The sequence below is a fragment of the Chlamydomonas reinhardtii genome, chromosome 9 (genome assembly GCF_000002595.2).
Source record: "Chlamydomonas reinhardtii strain CC-503 cw92 mt+ chromosome 9, whole genome shotgun sequence".
Lineage (NCBI taxonomy): Eukaryota > Viridiplantae > Chlorophyta > Chlorophyceae > Chlamydomonadales > Chlamydomonadaceae > Chlamydomonas > Chlamydomonas reinhardtii.
In genome coordinates, this window is record NC_057012.1 from 5,077,338 (window position 1) to 5,097,876 (window position 20,539).

Here is a 20,539-nt window from a genome sequence, read left to right on the forward strand (position 1 = left end):
GCGCTCCCGCAGGGCGCTGTGGACAGCTGCAACGCCCACGGCTGCAACGCCCACGCCCATGTTCCGCGTTGTCCAAGGCAATGTCTCCACACGCATCACTCGCTGCCGGTATGCGCCCAGTGGTCCCCTGCTGCGACCTCACGTGCCCCCCATCGCCCCGCAGCCCGGAGCTTAAATAGGGACTCGGCACGCGGTGACCCATCACGCGCCACTACGTGCCGCGCCGCCACGCGCCACGCCACACGCCACGTCACGCCGCCGCTACACTACGAACCGCCACGGGCCGCGCCGCGCCGCGTTCCTACCCCGCCCCGCCCCCAAACATCCCCCGCCAGCGCATGCACGCCCAAAGCCACCACCCACCTGCGCCGCATTGTCGGGGAGGCAGGGGCCTGGGCCACGTCCACGGACGGCGGCGGGGCGGGAAAGACCGCGCCGCCGCCACCTGCAGCCCTCATCTTGAACGCCCAGTCCCGCGCCAGTGCTTGTGGAGCCACCTGATGCGGTGGAGCAGCTGCCTGTGCAGCCGCTGGGGCGCCGCCGGCGGGAGGCGGCCCAGGTCCAGCTTGTGCGCTGGCGACGACAGCAGCCATGGCCTGTGGAGGGCCACCGCCGAAGCGCCACCGTTGCGCCCGCCTGCGCCGCCGCCTGCAGCCCTCATCTTGAACGCCCAGTCCCGCGCCAGTGCTTGTGGAACCGCCTGATGCGGTGGAGCGGCTGCCTGTGCAGCCGCTGGGGCGCCGCCGGCGGGGGCCAGCACGCCGGCGCTGACAGCGCGGCTGAGCCCGAGGGCGCGCGCGACACCGCCACCTGGGCCAACGCCGCGTGCAGTCCTGACCGGCGGGCGGTGGCTTGCACCCTGACGCCGCCGGCTTGATACTGTAATGCTGTTACTGCCGCTGTCACGCGTGCTGTCACTAGTGCTGTTGCTAATGCTGTTGTTACTGCTGATGAGGCGGCGCCGATGCTGTTGCCGCCGGCCGCAACGCCCACCGCCGTCCCCGCCTGCGGCTCCTTCCGGGCCCTCCGTGACGGCGGCGCTGCTTGCGAGACGTGGCTGAGGAGTCCACTCGCACCCACCTCCTGCACATCGCATCACACACTGGGCATCGTCAGTCGGCCAATGTCAGAATGTTGTGGGGCGCATCAGCACTCCAAGTTGAGGGACTGACATGCAAGTCGAACTTGGTCGGGTGACGCCTTCCCACACACCGGTGGCTGTAGCCCATGCCGGGCATGTGGGTCCAGATGATCCAGGGCATACGTACTCACGCACTCATCCCAGCCACATAACCACCCAGATGGAAAGTCGAAATGAAGTGCAACCAGACAAAGCGTGGGACATCGCCCCCAACCGCTCCCACCTCCAGCGCCTGCAGATGCTCCTCGCCTCCGTCAGGTCTCCAGAGCCCGTGGGTGTGCCCATCGGCTCCGCCCGCACCTGTGGGCCGCCGAAGCGCTCCCACGGCTGCCACGCCAGCAGGTATTGCGCTTGACCTGAGCACGGGGAAGAGCAACAACGCGGCACAAGGTCGGCATCGCAGCCACCATACCCACGGTACGATGCAGGCTCAGTTGAATGTTGGCCGGCTCAGCCGCGCCGCCCTAGGACGACCCTGGCAAGACCCCCAATGCACGAGCTAGCCAGCAGCAGCACTCGAGCGCTCCCGCAGGGCGCTGCGGACAGCTGCAACGCCCACGGCTGCAACGCCCACGCCCATGTTCCGCGTTGTCCAAGTCAATGTCTCCACACGCATCACTCGCTGCCGGTATGCGCTCAGTGGTCCCCTGCTGCGACCTCACGTGCCCCCCATCACTCCGCAGCCCGGAGCTTAAATAGGGACTCGGCACGCGGTGACCCATCACGCGCCACTACGTGCCGCGCCGCCACGCGCCACGCCACACGCCACGTCACGCCGCCGCTACACTACGAACCGCCACGGGCCGCGCCGCGCCGCGTTCCTACCCCGCCCCGCCCCCAAACATCCCCCGCCAGCACATGCACGCCCAAAGCCACCACCCACCTGCGCCGCATTGCCGAGGAGGCAGGGCCCTGGGCCACGTCCACGGACGGCGGCGGGGCGGGAAAGCTTAGCTGTGGCCAGCGCGGGAGGCGGCCCGGGTCCAGCTTGTGCGCTGGCGACGACAGCAGCCATGGCCTGTCGAGGGCCACCGCCGAAGCGCCACCGCTGCGCCCGCCTGCGCCGCCGCCGCCTGCAGCCCTGATCTTGACCGCCCAGTCCCGCGCCAGTGCTTGTGGAACCGCCTGATGCGGTGGAACGGCTGCCTGTGCAGCCGCTGGGGCGCCGCCGGCGGGAGGCGGCCCAGGTCCAGCTTGTGCGCTGGCGACGACAGCAGCCATGGCCTGTGGAGGGCCACCGCCGAAGCGCCACCGTTGCGCCCGCCCCCGCCGCCGCCGCCTGCAGCCCTCATCTTGACCGCCCAGTCCCGCGCCAGTGCTTGTGGAACCGCCTGATGCGGTGGAGCGGCTGCCTGTGCAGCCGCTGGGGTGCCGCCGGCGGGGGGCAGCACGCAGGCCTCAGCGGCCGGCGCTGACAGCGCGGCTGAGCCCGAGGGCGCGCGCGACACCGCCACCTGGGCCAACGCCGCGTGCAGTCCTGACCGGCGGCGGTGGCGCGCACATTGACGCCGCCGGCTTGATACTGTAATGCTGTTACTGCCGCTGGCACGCGTGCTGTCACTAGTGCTGTTGCTAATGCTATTGTTACTGCTGTTGAGGCCGCGCCGATGCTGTTGCCGCCGGCCGCAACGCCCACCGCCGCCCCCGCCTGCGGCTCCTCCGGGCCCTCCGTCGCGGCGGCGCTGCTTGCGAGACGTGGCTGAGGAGGCCACTCGCACCCACCTCCTGCACACCGCATCACACACTGGGCACCGTCAGTCGGCCAATGTCAGAATGTTGCGGGGCGCATCAGCACTCCAAGTTGAGGGACTGACATGCAAGTCGAACTTGGTCGAGTCATGCCTTCCCACACATACACCGGTGGCTGCAGCCCATGCCGGGCATGTGGGTCCAGACGATCCAGGGCAGACGTACTCACGCACTCATCCCAGCCACATAACCACCCAGATGGAAAGTTGAAATGAAGCACAACCCCACAAAGCGTGGGACATCGCCCCCAACCGCTCCCACCTCCAGCAGCGCCAGCAGCTGCTCCTCGCCTCCGTCAGGTCTCCAGAGCCCGTGGGTGTGCCCATCGGCTCCGCCCGCACCTGTGGGCCGCCGCAGCGCTCCCACGGCTGCCGCGCCAGCAGGTATTGCACTTGACCTGAGCACGGGGAAGAGCAACAACGCGGCGCAAGGTCGGCATCGCAGCCACCATACCCACGGTACGATGCAGGCTCAGTTGAATGTTGGCCGGCTAAGCCGCGCCGCCCTAGGACGACCCTGGCAAGACCCCCAATGCACGAGCTAGCCAGCAGCAGCACTCGAGCGCTCCCGCAGGGCGCTGCGGACAGCTGCAACGCCCACGGCTGCAACGCCCACGCCCATGTTCCGCGTTGTCCAAGGCAATGTCTCCACACGCATCACTCGCTGCCGGTATGCGCTCAGTGGTCCCCTGCTGCGACCTCACGTGCCCCCCATCGCCCCGCAGCCCGGAGCTCAAATAGGGACTCGGCACGCGGTGACCCATCACGCGCCACAACGTGCCGCGCCGCCACGCGCCACGCCACACGCCACGTCACCCCGCCGCTACACTACGAACTGCCACGCGCCGCGCCGCGCCGCGTTCCTACCCCGCCCCGCCCCCAAACATCCGCCGCCAGCACACGCACGCCCAAAGCCACCACCCACCTGCGCCGCATTGCCGGGGAGGCAGGGGCCTGGGCCACGTCCACAGACGGCCGCGGGGCGGGAAAGACCAGCTTGGGCCAGCGCGCTAGCAGCTCCCAGCGGCCGCTGAGAGTTACCGTGGGCGCTTCGGCAGAACTACATCGCTGCCACCCAGCCTCCTCACGCCATATGCTACAAGCGCCATGTGCCGTTCGCCCGGCTGCCCGCTGAGCTCCCCCTGAACCCTAATCGCCAGACCTGCAGGGCCTCGTTGCCGAGGCGCAGGCTCCCCGTCCCCGAATGATAGCTACCCACGACAGTCATATATGCCATAGACGCTTAACACAGCGGGGCGTCAGAAAGCAGGTTTGTGGCGTCTCGAGCTAAGTTCATGGCGGGTTGGACATGCTCCTGGCTCAGGATGGCATTCTCGTACTCGGTTACGTATATCTATGTGGTGAAATATTTATTCTAGAAGTGACGTGCACAGAAATATGTCCGGGTCCACGGCCAGCAGCTGCATCGGAGCCGGCTGTGTGACAGCTACGTTACCTGCGGCATGACGCAGTCTAGCATGCAACACGACCATATGCCTGATATATTTGAGTTATGCAGCCCAGAGCCAGGTCTGGGGCCGTGTGCGTGTTTTGCGTGGCGTGCTGCACGGAATCTGTCCAGTCAGGCAGCCTGCAGTCGCGGCGGAGGGGTGACACTCGCGGGTTTGGCTGCTCTCATCCAGCTCCGGTCGACTAGCCGTGGGCTTACTTCAAGGCAACGGCTGTAAAGCTTGGGCTCACTTTCAGGTCCTGGTGGAGGGGGCAGGGGGGGGTAGGAAACAAAGTGCCAGACCCCATGCCCCGAAACCCTCGGGACACTCCTAGAGGGGACGACCGACCCCCCCCCCAACACACACACACCCACACACACACGGACAAACCTTGGTGTTTAGGGGTTAAAACCCCTCCATCTTATACCAAAGTGGCGTCAATCGACTCCTCAAGACAAGCACTATCACTCCGTGCCATCAGCGGTCCTGTACTGAAACTCCTTGTGGATTTGACCTTGCCTGTACCGTACCGTACGTCATTGCTTGCCGCCTGCACGGATTGCAGTCCGTTGCCTGTTCCCATCCAACCCCGAGCTCAAAACCAGGATGCCATTTAGGGTGGTGTTGAAAAACACCGATTTTTTGATAGGTCAGTCCATCGCCTCGCCGGCCGGCCGCACAGGGCCTTCACACCACGAAGCCAGGCACGGAGACCACACTCTCCAGCCAGCCGTGCTCGGCCACGGCCTTTGCCTCACGCACCGCCAGCTGCATGGCCTGCAGGCGGACCTGCCATTCCACCTCCCACTGGCCGGCCTCCTGCAGGTCCCACACAGCCTGGGTCTCAAGCTCGCACACCGTCTGAGCCAGGTACTCGAGCACCAGATCAGATCCAATCTGGGTCATGTCGAAACGACAGCTCAGTGCCTGCTGTAGGCGGTCCGTGGCCCGAGCCTTCAGAGCCTGAGTGGTGTCCCAGGCCTGCTGCACGCCGGCCCAGTGCTTCGTGAATGTCTGGAACATCAGGCGGTACGCGCCAGAGCCAGCGGGCTTGTAGGGAGCAATCTCGTCGGCGGAGTGGTCGATGATGACCAGGGGGCAGCCGCTCGCGTGCAGGCAGGAGCAAATGGTGAAGTCGAGGGCGTCGGTGTCGGAACCGTCGAGGGCGTCGGGCTTCGGGCAGGCGGGGTTGGTGTCGCAGGTCGGGGCGGTGACAGCAGGCTTCAGGGAGCCATCAGCCAGCGAGCCCAGAGGAGTCTCAGCAGCGCACAGCAGTTTGGGCTTGGGCTCGTTGTCAGCAGGCGGAAAGCCGTCGCGGTCGGCGATGTGCATGTCCATCTTGTCGCCGATAGAAGACGCCGGGCTTGAGGGCCGGTCATCCTCGGAGACCTAGAGTCGCCAAGAATAGAGAACAGCTCGTTACGCCCCGTTTCATGCGTTGACCGGCAGCATCCCTTTTCAGCATGCGCTCAGCACTCGCCCAACAAGCGTCTAAACAAACCACAACAGCCCGCACTACTCACAAGTCGGTCCTCGCAGTCAGAATCCTCATGCCCAGGGCACTTGGACACAGCGCAAACGCAGAGCGCCATCACCAAAGTAAGCATGCCGCCCTCCAGGACGGACAGCGCAACCGCGGACTGCGCCAGGACGGCCACAGCCAGCGAGAACTGGAGCATGGGCATCAGTATGCTAAGGAGCTCCATCGTAGCTCAAAGCAAACAGAACGTGGCTGTACAGGAAACCGGCGGGGCGGGCAGCTGGGGTACCGCTGAGCGCACTTGGTGTAAGAAGCAGTAAAAAGGCAGAGGGCTCTAGTTGCACAGCGCGGGTGAATGGGTGTACATGCAGGAGGCTATGGAGGGATGGGCTTTTATAGCGGGCGGGCGGCAGGGGGGCCAGGCTGAGCCGAGAAAGTCAGCGCAATGCAGGCGGTTGTTTGACCCAACCGCGGCTCACCTGTGCCAAAACGCGACCAACGCACAGGGCCACCTCCAGACGCCAACGCCGCGCAAACTAATTGTAATTCAGTATTCTGTACCCAAAACGCGCGGCGCTTACCCACATCCCGCTAGCTCGCACAGGCCGATGGCCCACATCGCGAAGCCTCCGCCGCACACGCAGGCCCCACCACGCCCCCTCCACCGCCGCACCCACCTCCTGCACCAGCTCGAGCCCATGCGCCGTGCCGCCCTCTGCCCCCAGCGCGCCTCCGTTCCTCTCCCGCACGCCCGCTCCTGCACAGCTGATGCTGAGCTTCTCGGCATAGGAGTCCCCTGCAATGCGGTGCACATGTGGGTAGGACCAAGAAGTGTAAACGGCGACCACAGCTGTTACCACACGTGCGTCCATGTACCCGGCGCACACGGCGCATGCCTCCGCCCGCCATCCCTGTTCTACTAGCCTCTGCGTGCCCGAGCCTGCACCGGACATTCCAGTCGCTGCTCAATGTGCATTCACCTGCTAGCCACAACACCAAGCGCTCTGGCACCTACCTGCCCCCTGCTGAATGCCACCGCGCACAGCTGCTGTGGACAGTCAGCGTGGCCCGTACCGCCCTCACGCCTCCTGCCGCGCCAATGCAGCCAGGCCGGGCCACCCGCACTACTGTACTGTTGTTCGCTTGGGCCATGCGGTCTGAAAGGGACAGGAGCGGGGTTGAGGGTGGGTTCAGGGTGGGTGCACGGGGGTAGGGTGTGTGTGCATAGCCAGAGACAAGGCGAAGCCGGGGCAGGGAGTCATGCACAGCTGGCGACGGCACGCGCTTTGACGCGGCTCACTTACTACGTCTAGCCATGCGCGCCTCTCTACCTCCTGTCCGTCGCTGCTGGCCTGCGCAGTGCTCACCTTCCGACTCCTCCGCGGCCCCTTCGCCTTCTGGACCTGTGCCAGGCCGCATCGCCTGAAGCGCCGCACGCACGCGCCCGCCCGCGACGCCGCCGCCTGCAGCCCTGATCTTGAACACCCAGCCCCACGCCGCGAGTGTTGGTGATAACGCCTGAATGCGGTGGAGCGGCTACCTGTGTAGCCGTCGGGGTGCTGCCGGCGGGGGGCGGCACGGGTTCAGCGTGAGCGCTGGCGACGACAGCAGCCATGGCCTGTGGAGGGCCACCGCCGAAGCGCCACCGTTGCGCCCGCCCGCGCCGCCGCCGCCTGCAGCCCTGATCTTGACCGCCCAGTCCCGCGCCAGTGCTTGTGGAGCCACCTGATGCGGTGGAGCGGCTGCCTGTGCAGCCGCTGGGGCGCCGCCGGCGGGAGGCGGCCCAGGTCCAGCTTGTGCGCTGGCGACGACAGCAGCCATGGCCTGTGGGGGGCCACCGCCGAAGCGCCACCGTTGCGCCCGCCCGCGCCGCCGCCGCCTGCAGCCCTGATCTTGACCGCCCAGTCCCGCGCCAGTGCTTGTGGAGCCACCTGATGCGGTGGAGCGGCTGCCTGTGCAGCCGCTGGGGCGCCGCCGGCGGGAGGCGGCCCAGGTCCAGCTTGTGCGCTGGCGACGACAGCAGCCATGGGGCCACCGCCGAAGCGCCACCGTTGCGCCCGCCCGCGCCGCCGCCGCCTGCAGCCCTGATCTTGACCGCCCAGTCCCGCGCCAGTGCTTGTGGAGCCGCCTGATGCGGTGGAGCGGCTGCCTGTGCAGCCGCTGGGGCGCCGCCGGCGGAGGGCGGCCCAGGTCCAGCTTGTGCGCTGGCGACGACAGCAGCCATGGCCTGTGGAGGGCCACCGCCGAAGCGCCACCGTTGCGCCCGCCCGCGCCGCCGCCGCCTGCAGCCCTGATCTTGACCGCCCAGTCCCGCGCCAGTGCTTGTGGAGCCACCTGATGCGGTGGAGCGGCTGCCTGTGCAGCCGCTGGGGCGCCGCCGGCGGGAGGCGGCCCAGGTCCAGCTTGTGCGCTGGCGACGACAGCAGCCATGGCCTGTGGAGGGCCACCGCCGAAGCGCCACCGTTGCGCCCGCCCGCGCCGCCGCCGCCTGCAGCCCTGATCTTGACCGCCCAGTCCCGCGCCAGTGCTTGTGGAGCCACCTGATGCGGTGGAGCGGCTGCCTGTGCAGCCGCTGGGGCGCCGCCGGCGGGGGCCAGCACGCCGGCGCTGACAGCGCGGCTGAGCCCGAGGGCGCGCGCGACACCGCCACCTGGGCCAACGCCGCGTGCAGTCCTGACCGGCGGCGGTGGCTTGCACCCTGACGCCGCCGGCTTGATATTGTAATGCTGTTACTGCCGCTGGCACGCGTGCTGTCACTAGTGCTGTTGCTAATGCTGTTGTTACTGCTGATGAGGCGGCGCCGATGCTGTTGCCGCCGGCCGCAACGCCCACCGCCGTCCCCGCCTGCGGCTCCTCCGGGGCCCTCCGTGACGGCGGCGCTGCTTGCGAGACGTGGCTGAGGAGTCCACTCGCACCCACCTCCTGCACATCGCATCACACACTGGGCATCGTCAGTCGGCCAATGTCAGAATGTTGTGGGGCGCATCAGCACTCCAAGTGGAGGGACTGACATGCAAGTCAAACTTGGTCGGGTGACGCCTTCCCACACACCGGTGGCTGTAGCCCATGCCGGGCATGTGGGTCCAGATGATCCAGGGCATACGTACTCACGCACTCATCCCAGCCACATAACCACCCAGATGGAAAGTCGAAATGAAGTGCAACCTGACAAAGCGTGGGACATCGCCCCGAACCGCTCCCACCTCCAGCGCCTGCAGATGCTCCTCGCCTCCGTCAGGTCTCCAGAGCCGGTGGGTGTGCCCATCGGCTCCGCCCGCACCTGTGGGCCGCCGAAGCGCTCCCACGGCTGCCGCGCCAGCAGGTATTGCACTTGACCTGAGCACGGGGAAGAGCAACAACGAGGCACAAGGTCGGCATCGCAGCCACCATACCCACGGTACGATGCAGGCTCAGTTGAATGTTGGCCGGCTAAGCCGCGCCGCCCTAGGACGACCCTGGCAAGACCCCAATGCACGAGCTAGCCAGCAGCAGCACCCGAGCGCTCCCGCAGGGCGCTGTGGACAGCTGCAACGCCCACGGCTGCAACGCCCACGCCCATGTTCCGCGTTGTCCAAGGCAATGTCTCCACACGCATCACTCGCTGCCGGTATGCGCCCAGTGGTCCCCTGCTGCGACCTCACGTGCCCCCCATCGCCCCGCAGCCCGGAGCTTAAATAGGGACTCGGCACGCGGTGACCCATCACGCGCCACTACGTGCCGCGCCGCCACGCGCCACGCCACACGCCACGTCACGCCGCCGCTACACTACGAACCGCCACGGGCCGCGCCGCGCCGCGTTCCTACCCCGCCCCGCCCCCAAACATCCCCCGCCAGCGCATGCACGCCCAAAGCCACCACCCACCTGCGCCGCATTGTCGGGGAGGCAGGGGCCTGGGCCACGTCCACGGACGGCGGCGGGGCGGGAAAGACCGCGCCGCCGCCACCTGCAGCCCTCATCTTGAACGCCCAGTCCCGCGCCAGTGCTTGTGGAGCCACCTGATGCGGTGGAGCAGCTGCCTGTGCAGCCGCTGGGGCGCCGCCGGCGGGAGGCGGCCCAGGTCCAGCTTGTGCGCTGGCGACGACAGCAGCCATGGCCTGTGGAGGGCCACCGCCGAAGCGCCACCGTTGCGCCCGCCTGCGCCGCCGCCGCCTGCAGCCCTCATCTTGAACGCCCAGTCCCGCGCCAGTGCTTGTGGAACCGCCTGATGCGGTGGAGCGGCTGCCTGTGCAGCCGCTGGGGCGCCGCCGGCGGGGGCCAGCACGCCGGCGCTGACAGCGCGGCTGAGCCCGAGGGCGCGCGCGACACCGCCACCTGGGCCAACGCCGCGTGCAGTCCTGACCGGCGGCGGTGGCTTGCACCCTGACGCCGCCGGCTTGATACTGTAATGCTGTTACTGCCGCTGTCACGCGTGCTGTCACTAGTGCTGTTGCTAATGCTGTTGTTACTGCTGTTGAGGCGGCGCCGATGCTGTTGCCGCTGGCCGCAACGCCCACCGCCGTCCCCGCCTGCGGCTCCTCCCGGACCCTCCGTGACGACGGCGCTGCTTGCGAGACGTGGCTGAGGAGTCCACTCGCACCCACCTCCTGCACATCGCATCACACACTGGGCATCGTCAGTCGGCCAATGTCAGAATGTTGCGGGGCGCATCAGCACTCCAAGTTGAGGGACTGACATGCAAGTCAAACTTGGTCGGGTGACGCCTTCCCACACACCGGTGGCTGTAGCCCATGCCGGGCATGTGGGTCCAGATGATCCAGGGCATACGTACTCACGCACTCATCCCAGCCACATAACCACCCAGATGGAAAGTCGAAATGAAGTGCAACCAGACAAAGCGTGGGACATCGCCCCCAACCGCTCCCACCTCCAGCGCCTGCAGATGCTCCTCGCCTCCGTCAGGTCTCCAGAGCCGGTGGGTGTGCCCATCGGCTCCGCCCGCACCTGTGGGCCGCCGAAGCGCTCCCACGGCTGCCGCGCCAGCAGGTATTGCACTTGACCTGAGCACGGGGAAGAGCAACAACGAGGCACAAGGTCGGCATCTCAGCCACCATACCCACGGTACGATGCAGCAGGCTCAGTTGAATGTTGGCCGGCTAAGCCGCGCCGCCCTAGGACGACCCTGGCAAGACCCCCAATGCACGAGCTAGCCAGCAGCAGCACCCGAGCGCTCCCGCAGGGCGCTGCGGACAGCTGCAACGCCCACGGCTGCAACGCCCACGCCCATGTTCCGCGTTGTCCAAGGCAATGTCTCCACACGCATCACTCGCTGCCGGTATGCGCTCAGTGGTCCCCTGCTGCGACCTCACGTGCCCCCCATCGCCCCGCAGCCCGGAGCTTAAATAGGGACTCGGCACGCGGTGACCCATCACGCGCCACTACGTGCCGCGCCGCCACGCGCCACGCCACACGCCACGTCACGCCGCCGCTACACTACGAACCGCCACGGGCCGCGCCGCGCCGCGTTCCTACCCCGCCCCGCCCCCAAACATCCCCCGCCAGCACATGCACGCCCAAAGCCACCACCCACCTGCGCCGCATTGTCGGGGAGGCGGGGGCCTGGGCCACGTCCACGGACGGCGGCGGGGCGGGAAAGACCGCGCCGCCGCCGCCTGCAGCCCTCATCTTGAACGCCCAGTCCCGCGCCAGTGCTTGTGGAGCCGCCTGATGCGGTGGAGCGGCTGCCTGTGCAGCCGCTGGGGCGCCGCTGGCGGGAGGCGGCCCAGGTCCAGCTTGTGCGCTGGCGACGACAGCAGCCATGGCCTGTGGAGGGCCACCGCCGAAGCGCCACCGCTGCGCCCGCCTGCGCCGCCGCCGCCTGCAGCCCTGATCTTGAACGCCCAGTCCCGCGCCAGTGCTTGTGGAACCGCCTGATGCGGTGAAGCGGCTGCCTGTGCAGTCGCTGGGGCGCCGCCGGCGGGGGGCAGCACGCAGGGCCTCAGCGGCCGGCGCTGACAGCGCGGCTGAGCCCGAGGGCGCGCGCGACACCCCCATCTGGGCCAACGCCGCGTGCAGTCCTGACCGGCGGCGGTGGCTTGCACCCTGACGCCGCCGGCTTGATACTGTAATGCTGTTACTGCCGCTGTCACGCGTGCTGTCACTAGTGCTGTTGCTAATGCTGTTGTTACTGCTGTTGAGGCGGCGCCGATGCTGTTGCCGCCGGCCGCAACGCCCACCGCCGTCCCCGCCTGCGGCTCCTCCCGGGCCCTCCGTGACGGCGGCGCTGCTTGCGAGACGTGGCTGAGGAGTCCACTCGCACCCACCTCCTGCACATCGCATCACACACTGGGCATCGTCAGTCGGCCAATGTCAGAATGTTGCGGGGCGCATCAGCACTCCAAGTTGAGGGACTGACATGCAAGTCAAACTTGGTCGGGTGACGCCTTCCCACACACCGGTGGCTGTAGCCCATGCCGGGCATGTGGGTCCAGATGATCCAGGGCATACGTACTCACGCACTCATCCCAGCCACATAACCACCCAGATGGAAAGTCGAAATGAAGTGCAACCTGACAAAGCGTGGGACATCGCCCCCACCTCCAGCGCCTGCAGATGCTCCTCGCCTCCGTCAGGTCTCCAGAGCCCGTGGGTGTGCCCATCGGCTCCGCCCGCACCTGTGGGCCGCCGAAGCGCTCCCACGGCTGCCACGCCAGCAGGTATTGCGCTTGACCTGAGCACGGGGAAGAGCAACAACGAGGCACAAGGTCGGCATCGCAGCCACCATACCCACGGTACGATGCAGCAGGCTCAGTTGAATGTTGGCCGGCTAAGCCGCGCCGCCCTAGGACGACCCTGGCAAGACCCCCAATGCACGAGCTAGCCAGCAGCAGCACCCGAGCGCTCCCGCAGGGCGCTGCGGACAGCTGCAACGCCCACGGCTGCAACGCCCACGCCCATGTTCCGCGTTGTCCAAGGCAATGTCTCCACACGCATCACTCGCTGCCGGTATGCGCTCAGTGGTCCCCTGCTGCGACCTCACGTGCCCCCCATCGCCCCGCAGCCCGGAGCTTGAATAGGGACTCGGCACGCGGTGACCCATCACGCGCCACTACGTGCCGCGCCGCCACGCGCCACGCCACACGCCACGTCACGCCGCCGCTACACCACGAACCGCCACGGGCCGCGCCGCGCCCCGTTCCTACCCCGCCCCGCCCCCAAACATCCGCCGCCAGCACATGCACGCCCAAAGCCACCACCCACCTGCGCCGCATTGTCGGGGAGGCAGGGGCCTGGGCCACGTCCACGGACGGCGGCGGGGCGGGAAAGACCAGCTTGGGCTAGCGCGCTAGCAGCTCCCAGCGGCCGCTGAGAGTTACCGTGGGCGCTTCGGCAGAACTACATCGCTGCCACCCAGCCTCCTCACGCCATATGCTACAAGCGCCATGTGCCGTTCGCCCGGCTGCCAGCTGAGCTCCCCCTGAACCCTAATCGCCAGACCTGCAGGGCCTCGTTGCCGAGACGCAGGCTCCCCGTCCCCGAATGATAGCTACCCACGACAGTGATATATGCCATAGACGCTTAACACAGCGGGGCGTCAGAAAGCAGGTTTGTGGCGTCTCGACGCTAAGTTCATGGCGGGTTGGACATGCTCCTGGCTCAGGATGGCATTCTCGTACTCGGTTACGTATATCTATGTGGTGAAATATTTATTCTAGAAGTGACGTGCACAGAAATATGTCTGGGTCCACGGCCAGCAGCTGCATCGGAGCCGGCTGTGTGACAGCTACGTTACTTGCGGCATGACGCAGTCTAGCATGCAACACGACCATATGCCTGATATATTTGAGTTATGCAGCCCAGAGCCAGGTCTGGGGCCGTGTGCGTGTTTTGCGTGGCGTGCTCCACGGAACCTGTCCAGTCAGGCAGCCTGCGGTCGCGGCGGAGGGGTGACACTCGCGGGTTTGGCTGCTCTCATCCAGCTCCGGTCGACTAGCCGTGGGCTTACTTCAAGGCAACGGCTGTAAAGCTTGGGCTCACTTTCAGGTCCTGGTGGAGGGGGCGGGGGGGGGTAGGAAACAAAGTGCCAGACCCCATGCCCCGAAACCCTCGGGACACTCCTAGAGGGGACGACCGACCCCCCCCCAACACACACACACCCACACACACACGGACAAACCTTGGTGTTTAGGGGTTAAAACCCCTCCATCTTATACCAAAGTGGCGTCAATCGACTCCTCAAGACAAGCACTATCACTCCGTGCCATCAGCGGTCCTGTACTGAAACTCCTTGTGGATTTGACCTTGCCTGTACCGTACCGTACGTCATTGCTTGCCGCCTGCACGGATTGCAGTCCGTTGCCTGTTCCCATCCAACCCCGAGCTCAAAACCAGGATGCCATTTAGGGTGGTGTTGAAAAACACCGATTTTTTGATAGGTCAGTCCATCGCCTCGCCGGCCGGCCGCACAGGGCCTTCACACCACGAAGCCAGGCACGGAGACCACACTCTCCAGCCAGCCGTGCTCGGCCACGGCCTTTGCCTCACGCACCGCCAGCTGCATGGCCTGCAGGCGGACCTGCCATTCCACCTCCCACTGGCCGGCCTCCTGCAGGTCCCACACAGCCTGGGTCTCAAGCTCGCACACCGTCTGAGCCAGGTACTCGAGCACCAGATCAGATCCAATCTGGGTCATGTCGAAACGGCAGCGCAGTGCCTGCTGTAGGCGGTTCGTGGCCCGAGCCTTCAGAGCCTGAATGGTGTCCCAGGCCTGCTGCACGCCGGCCCAGTGCTTCGTGAATGTCTGGAACATCAGGCGGTACGCGCCAGAGCCAGCGGGCTTGTAGGGAGCAATCTCGTCGGCGGAGTGGTCGATGATGACCAGGGGGCAGCCGCTCGCGTGCAGGCAGGAGCAAATGGTGAAGTCGAGGGCGTCGGTGTCGGAACCGTCGATGGCGTCGGGCTTCGGGCAGGCGGGGTTGGTGTCGCAGGTCGGGGCGGTGACAGCAGGCTTCAGGGAGCCATCAGCCAGCGAGCCCAGAGGAGTCTCAGCAGCGCACAGCAGTTTGGGCTTTGGCTCGTTGTCAGCAGGCGGAAAGCCGTCGCGGTCTGCGATGTGCATGTCCATCTTGTCGCCGATAGAAGACGCCGGGCTTGAGGGCCGGTCATCCTCGGAGACCTAGAGTCGCCAAGAATAGAGAACAGCTCGTTACGCCCCGTTTCATGCGTTGACCGGCAGCATCCCTTTTCAGCATGCGTTCAGCACTCGTCCAACAAGCGTCTAAACAAACCGCAACAGCCCGCACTACTCACAAGTCGGTCCTCGCAGTCAGAATCCTCATGCCCAGGGCACTTGGACACAGCGCAAACGCAGAGCGCCATCACCAAAGTAAGCATGCCGCCCTCCAGGACGGACAGCGCAACCGCGGACTGCGCCAGGACGGCCACAGCCAGCGAGAACTGGAGCAGGGGAATCAGAATGCTAAGGAGCTCCATCTTAGCTCAAAGCTAACAGAACGTGGTGGTACAGGAAACCGGCGGGGCGGGCAGCTGGGGTACCGCTGAGCTCACTTGGTTGTAAGAAGCAGTAGGGCTCTAGTTGCACAGCACTGGTGAATGGGTGTACATGCAGGAGGCTATGGAGGGATGGGCTTTTATAGCGGGCGGGCGGCAGGGGGGCCAGGCTGAGCCGAGAAAGTCAGCGCAATGCAGGCGGTTGTTTGACCCAACCGCGGCTCACCTGTGCCAAAACGCGACCAACGCACAGGGCCACCTCCAGACGCCAACGCCGCGCAAACTAATTGTAATTCAGTATTCTGTACCCAAATCGCGCGGCGCTTACCCACATCCCGCTAGCTCGCACAGGCCGATGGCCCACATCGCGAAGCCTCCGCCGCACACGCAGGCCCCACCACGCCCCCTCCACCGCCGCACCCACCTCCTGCACCAGCTCGAGCCCATGCGCCGTGCCGCCCTCTGCCCCCAGCGCGCCTCCGTTCCTCTCCCGCACGCCCGCTCCTGCACAGCTGATGCTGAGCTTCTCGGCATAGGAGTTCCCTGCAATGCGGTGCACATGTGGGTAGGACCAAGAAGTGTAAACGGCGACCACAGCTGTTACCACACGTGCGTCCATGTACCCGGCTGTGGGTTGGCTGCGCACACGGCGCATGCCTCCGCCTGCCATCCCTGTTCTGCTAGCCTCTGCGTGCCCGCGCCTGCACCGGACATTCCAGTCGCTGCTCAATGTGCATTCACCTGCTAGCCACAACACCAAGCGCTCTGGCACCTACCTGCCCCCTGCTGCATGCCACCGCGCACAGCTGCTGTGGGCAGTCAGCCTGGCCCGTACCGCCCTCACGCCTCCTGCCGCGCCAATGCAGCCAGGCCGGGCCACCCGCACTACTGTACTGTCGTTCGCTTGGGCCATGCGGTCTGAAAGGGACAGGAGCGGGGTTGAGGGTGGGTTCAGGGTGGGTGCGCGGGGGTAGGGGTGGGGTGCATAGCCAGAGACAAGGCGAAGCCGGGGCAGGGAGTCATGCACAGCTGGCGACGGCACGCGCTTTGACGCGGCTCACTTACTACGTCTAGCCATGCGCGCCTCTCTACCTCCTGTCCGTCGCTGCTGGCCTGTGCAGTGCTCACCTTCCGACTCCTCCGCGGCCCCTTCGCCTTCTGGACCTGTGCCAGGCCGCATCGCCTGAAGCAGCGCCGCACGCACGCGCCCGCCCGCGCCGCCGCCGCCTACAGCCCTCATCTTGAACACCCAGTCCCACGCCGCGAGTGTTGGTGGAACCGCCTGCATGCGGTGGAGCGGCTGCCTGTGTAGCCGTCGGGGTGCTGCCGGCGGGGGGCGGCACGGGTTAAGCGTGAGCGCTGGCGACGACAGCAGCCATGCCCTGTGGGGGACCACCGCCGAAGCGCCACCGCTGCGCCCGCCCGCGCCGCCGCCGCCTGCAGCCCTCATCTTGAACGCCCAGTCCCGCGCCAGTGCTTGTGGAGCCGCCTGATGCGGTGGAGCGGCTGCCTGTGCAGCCGCTGGGGCGCCGCTGGCGGGGGGCAGCACGCAGGCCTCAGCTGACAGCGCGGCTGAGCCTGAGGGCGCGCGCGCCACCGCCATCTGGGCCAACGCCGCGTGCAGTCCTGACCGACGGCGGTGGCGCGCTCATTGACGCCGCCGGCTTGATACTGTTAAGGCTGCTTAAGCTGCCGCTGTCACGCGTGCTGTCACGCGTGCTGTTGCTAATGCTGTTGTTACTGCTGATGAGGCCGCGCCGATGCTGTTGCCGGCGGCCGCAACGCCCACCGCCGCCCCGCACGCACCTCCTGCACACCGCATCACACACTGGGCATCGTCAGTCGGCCTATGTCAGAATGTTGCGGGGCACATCAGCACTCCAAGTTGAGGGACTGACATGCAAGTCTAACTTGGTCGGGTCACGCCTTCCCACACACCGCCGGTGGCTGCAGCCCATGCCGGGCATGTGGGTCGAGACGATCCAGGAAAGGTGTACTTACGCACTCATCCCAGCCACATAACCACCCAGATGGAAAGTCGAAATGCAGCGCAACCAGCAGACCAAGCGTGGGACATCGCCCCCAACCGCTCCTACCTCCAGCGCCACCAGCTGCTCCTCGCCTCCGCCAGGTCTCCAGAGCCCGTGGGTGTGCCCATCAGCTCCGCCCGCACCTGTGGGCCGCCGCAGCGCTCCCACGGCTGCCGAGCCAGCAGGTGTTGCACTTGATCTGAGCACGGGGAAGAGCAACAACGCGGCGCAAGCGGCGCTGCTTGCCACTTGAGGCGCGGCTGAGCAGTCCACTCGCTCCCACCTCCTGCACATCACACACAGGACCTCAAAATGAGCCCAAGCTTTACAGCCGTTGCCTTGAAGGAAGCCCACGGCTAGTCGACCGGAGCTGGATGAGAGCAGCCAAACCCGCGAGTGTCACCCCTCCGCCGCGACCGCAGGCTGCCTGGACAGGTTAAGAGCACGCCACGCAAAACACGCACACGGCCCCAGACCTGGCTCTGGGCTGCATAATTTATTCTTATCAGGCATATGATCGCGTTGTATGTAAGACTGCGTCACGCCGCAACCGTAGCTGCCACAGAACCGAATACCCGCCGATGCTGCTGGCCGTGGGCTCGGCCATATTTATGTGTGCGTCACTTCTTGAACAATGATATCGCCTCACATACATAATGATGTGCGGAGAAGTGCCATCCTGAGACAGGAGCATGTCCATCCCGCCATGAAGCTCATCCTGCATGAATTTAGCTCGAGACGCCACAAACCTGCATTCCGACGTCCGCTGTGTTAAGCGCCTATAGTATATTTCGCTGTCCTGGGTAGCAATCATAGGGGGACGGGGAACCCTGCGCCTTGGCAACGAGGCCCTTCAGGTCTGGCGATCAGGGTTCGGAGGAAGCTTGGCGGGCAGCTGGACGAAACGGCACATGGTGCTCGAAACATATGGCGCTTGAAGCGTATGGCGTGAGGAGGCTGGGCGGCAGCGATGTAACTCTGCCAACGCGCCCGCGGTACCTCTCAGCGGCCGCTGGGAGCTGCTAGCGCGCTGGGCAAGCTGGTCTTTCCCGCCCCGCCGCCGTCTGTGGACGTGGCCCAGGCCCCTGCCTCCCCGGCAATGCGGCGCAGGTGGGTGTTGGCTTTGGGCGTGCATGTGCTGGCGGGGGATGTTTGGGGGCGGGGCGGGGTAGGAACGCGGCGCGGCGCGGCGCGTGGCAGTTCGTAGTGTAGCGGCGGGGTGACGTGGCGTGTGGCGTGGCGCGTGGCGGCGCGGCACGTAGTGGCGCGTGATGGGTCACCGCGTGCCGAGTCCCTATTTGAGCTCCGGGCTGCGGGGCGATGGGGGGCACGTGAGGTCGCAGCAGGGGACCACTGAGCGCATACCGGCAGCGAGTGATGCGTGTGGAGACATTGCCTTGGACAACGCGGAACATGGGCGTGGGCGTTGCAGCCGTGGGCGTTGCAGCTGTCCGCAGCGCCCTGCGGGAGCGCTCGGGTGCTGCTGCTGGCTAGCTCGTGCATTGGGGTCTTGCCAGGGTCGTCCTAGGGCGGCGCGGCTTAGCCGGCCAACATTCAACTGAGCCTGCATCGTACTGTGGGTATGGTGGCTGCGATGCCGACCTTGCGCCGCGTTGTTGCTCTTCCCCGTGCTCAGGTCAAGTGCAATACCTGCTGGCTCGGCAGCCGTGGGAGCGCTGCGGCGGCCCACAGGTGCGGGCGGAGCCGATGGGCACACCCACGGGCTCTGGAGACCTGGCGGAGGCGAGGTGCATCTGCAGGCGCTGCTGGAGGTGGGAGCGGTTGGGGGCGATGTCCCACGCTTTGTGTGGGTGCGCTGCATTTCGACTTTCCATCTGGGTGGTTATGTGGCTGGGATGAGTGCGTAAGTACACCTTTCCTGGATCGTCTCGACCCACATGCCCGGTATGGGCTGCAACCACCGGTGTGTGGGAAGGCGTCACCCGACCAAGTTAGGCTTGCATGTCAGTCCCTCAACTTGGAGTGCTGATGTGCCGCGCAACATTCTGACATTGGCCGACTGACGATGCCCAGTGTGTGATGCGGTGTGCAGGAGGTGGGTGCGAGTGGACTCCTCAGCCACGTCTCGCAAGCAGCGCCGCCGCGACGGAGGGCCCGTCGCTAGCGCTCACGCTGAACCCGTGCCGCCCCCCGCCGGCAGCACCCCGACGGCTACACAGGTAGCCGCTCCACCGCATTCAGGCGGTTCCACCAACACTCGCGGCGTGGGACTGGGTGTTCAAGATGAGGTCTGTAGGCGGCGGCGTCGCGGGCGTGCGCGTGCGTGCGGTGCTGCTTCAGGCGATGCGGCCTGGCACAGGTCCAGAAGGCGAAGGGGCCGCGGAGGAGTCGGAAGGTGAGCACTGCGCAGGCCAGACAGGAGGTAGAGAGGCGCGCAGGGCTAGACGTAGTAAGCGAGCCGCGTCAAAGCGCGTGCCGTCGCCAGCTGTGCATGACTCCCTGACCCGGCTTCGCCTTGTCTCTGGCTGTGCACCGCACCCCTACCCCCGCGCACCCACCCTGAACCCACCCTGAACCCCGCTCCTGTCCCTTTCAGACCGCATGGCCCAAGCGAACGACAGTACGGTAGTGCGGGTGGCCTGGCCTGGCTGCATTGGCGCGGCAGGAGGCGTGAGGGCGGTACGGGTCAGGCTGACTGCCCACAGCAGCTGTGCGCGGTGGCATGCAGCAGGGGGCAGGTAGGTGCCCGAGCGCTTGGTGTTGTGGCAAGCAGGTGAATGCACATTGAGCAGCGACTGGAATGTCCGGTGCAGGCGCGGGCACGCAGAGGCTAGCAGAACAGGGATGGCGGGCGGAGGCATGCGCCGTGTGCGCAGCCAACCCGCAGCCGGGTACATGGACGCACGTGTGGTAACAGCTGTGGTCGCCGTTTACACTCCTTGGTCCTACCCACATGTGCACCGCATTGCAGGGGACTCCTATGCCGAGAAGCTCAGCGTTAGCTGTGCAGGAGCGGGCGTGCGGGAGAGGAACGGAGGCGCGCTGGGGACAGGGGGGTGGCACGGCGCATCGGCTCGAGCTGGTGCAGGAGGTGGGTGCGGCGGTGGAGGGGGCGTGGTGGGGCCTGCGTGTGCGGCGGAGGCTTCGCGATGTGGGCCACCGGCCTGTGCGAGCTAGCGGGATGTGGGTAAGCGCCGCGCGATTTGGGTACAGAATACTGAATTACAATTAGTTTGTGCGGCGTTGGGGTCTGGAGGCGGCGCTGTGCGTTGGTCGCGTT

At 66.4% G+C, this 20,539-nt stretch overlaps 4 protein-coding genes across 5 annotated transcripts in view; 1 reads left to right on the top strand and 3 right to left on the bottom strand.

Moving 5' to 3' along the window:
- CHLRE_09g398512v5 (uncharacterized protein) overlaps positions 1-6,158 on the bottom strand; it is a 19,766-nt gene extending 13,608 nt beyond the window's left edge. Inside the window, exons 1-4 of one of the 2 annotated variants that reach the window (XM_043065892.1) lie at positions 5,864-6,158; positions 4,731-5,729; positions 3,060-3,814; positions 1,273-2,024 (exon numbers count right to left, since the gene is read on the bottom strand). In XM_043065892.1, the coding sequence (XP_042921331.1) occupies positions 5,028-5,729; positions 5,864-6,046 (885 nt within the window). In that variant the 5' untranslated portion in view covers positions 6,047-6,158 and the 3' untranslated portion in view covers positions 1,273-2,024; positions 3,060-3,814; positions 4,731-5,027. Of the gene's footprint in view, positions 1-1,052; positions 2,025-3,059; positions 3,815-4,730; positions 5,730-5,863 lie in introns of those variants that run through there. The other variant, XM_043065893.1, reaches the window with a different exon arrangement.
- An 84-nt stretch (positions 6,159-6,242) lies between these two features.
- Positions 6,243-11,928, bottom strand: CHLRE_09g398549v5 (uncharacterized protein). The gene is made up of 5 exons (XM_043065894.1): positions 11,349-11,928; positions 10,686-10,818; positions 9,683-9,915; positions 8,932-9,585; positions 6,243-6,977 (listed from the first exon to the last, which is right to left on the bottom strand). Exons 1-4 carry the CDS (start codon positions 11,810-11,812, stop codon positions 9,570-9,572), a joined length of 846 nt encoding a protein of 281 aa, XP_042921333.1. The 5' UTR covers positions 11,813-11,928; the 3' UTR covers positions 6,243-6,977; positions 8,932-9,569.
- Positions 11,929-12,052: 124 nt separating this feature from the next.
- On the bottom strand, positions 12,053-17,948 carry CHLRE_09g398586v5 (uncharacterized protein). Its single transcript, XM_043065899.1, has 7 exons — positions 17,878-17,948; positions 17,365-17,497; positions 17,058-17,077; positions 16,397-16,894; positions 15,693-15,811; positions 15,068-15,214; positions 12,053-14,933 (listed from the first exon to the last, which is right to left on the bottom strand). Exons 1-7 carry the CDS (start codon positions 17,903-17,905, stop codon positions 14,232-14,234), a joined length of 1,647 nt encoding a protein of 548 aa, XP_042921334.1. The 5' UTR covers positions 17,906-17,948; the 3' UTR covers positions 12,053-14,231.
- A 120-nt stretch (positions 17,949-18,068) lies between these two features.
- CHLRE_09g398623v5 (uncharacterized protein) lies at positions 18,069-20,490 on the top strand. Its single transcript, XM_043065900.1, has 3 exons — positions 18,069-18,408; positions 18,935-19,070; positions 19,856-20,490. Exons 1-3 carry the CDS (start codon positions 18,398-18,400, stop codon positions 19,886-19,888), a joined length of 180 nt encoding a protein of 59 aa, XP_042921335.1. The 5' UTR covers positions 18,069-18,397; the 3' UTR covers positions 19,889-20,490.
- Positions 20,491-20,539: the final 49 nt, after the last annotated feature.

Coding starts and splice junctions, on each gene's coding strand:
- CHLRE_09g398623v5 (XM_043065900.1), top strand. Junction 19,071..19,855: donor ATCTGCAGGCGCTGCTGGAG/GTGGGAGCGGTT, acceptor TGTCCCTTTCAG/ACCGCATGGCCCAAGCGAAC.
- CHLRE_09g398586v5 (XM_043065899.1), bottom strand. CDS start 17,905: ATGGCCGAGCCCACGGCCAGCAGCATCG. Junction 17,498..17,877: donor GCCCACGGCCAGCAGCATCG/GCGGGTATTCGG, acceptor CCCCGTGCTCAG/ATCAAGTGCAACACCTGCTG. Junction 15,215..15,692: donor GGCTCGAGCTGGTGCAGGAG/GTGGGTGCGGCG, acceptor CCCCTGCTCCAG/TTCTCGCTGGCTGTGGCCGT.
- CHLRE_09g398549v5 (XM_043065894.1), bottom strand. CDS start 11,812: ATGGGGGTGTCGCGCGCGCCCTCGGGCTCAGCCGCGCTGTCAGCGCCG. Junction 10,819..11,348: donor TCCCCGACAATGCGGCGCAG/GTGGGTGGTGGC, acceptor CCCCGTGCTCAG/GTCAAGTGCAATACCTGCTG. Junction 9,916..10,685: donor AGCATCTGCAGGCGCTGGAG/GTGGGAGCGGTT, acceptor GGCCCTCCACAG/GCCATGGCTGCTGTCGTCGC.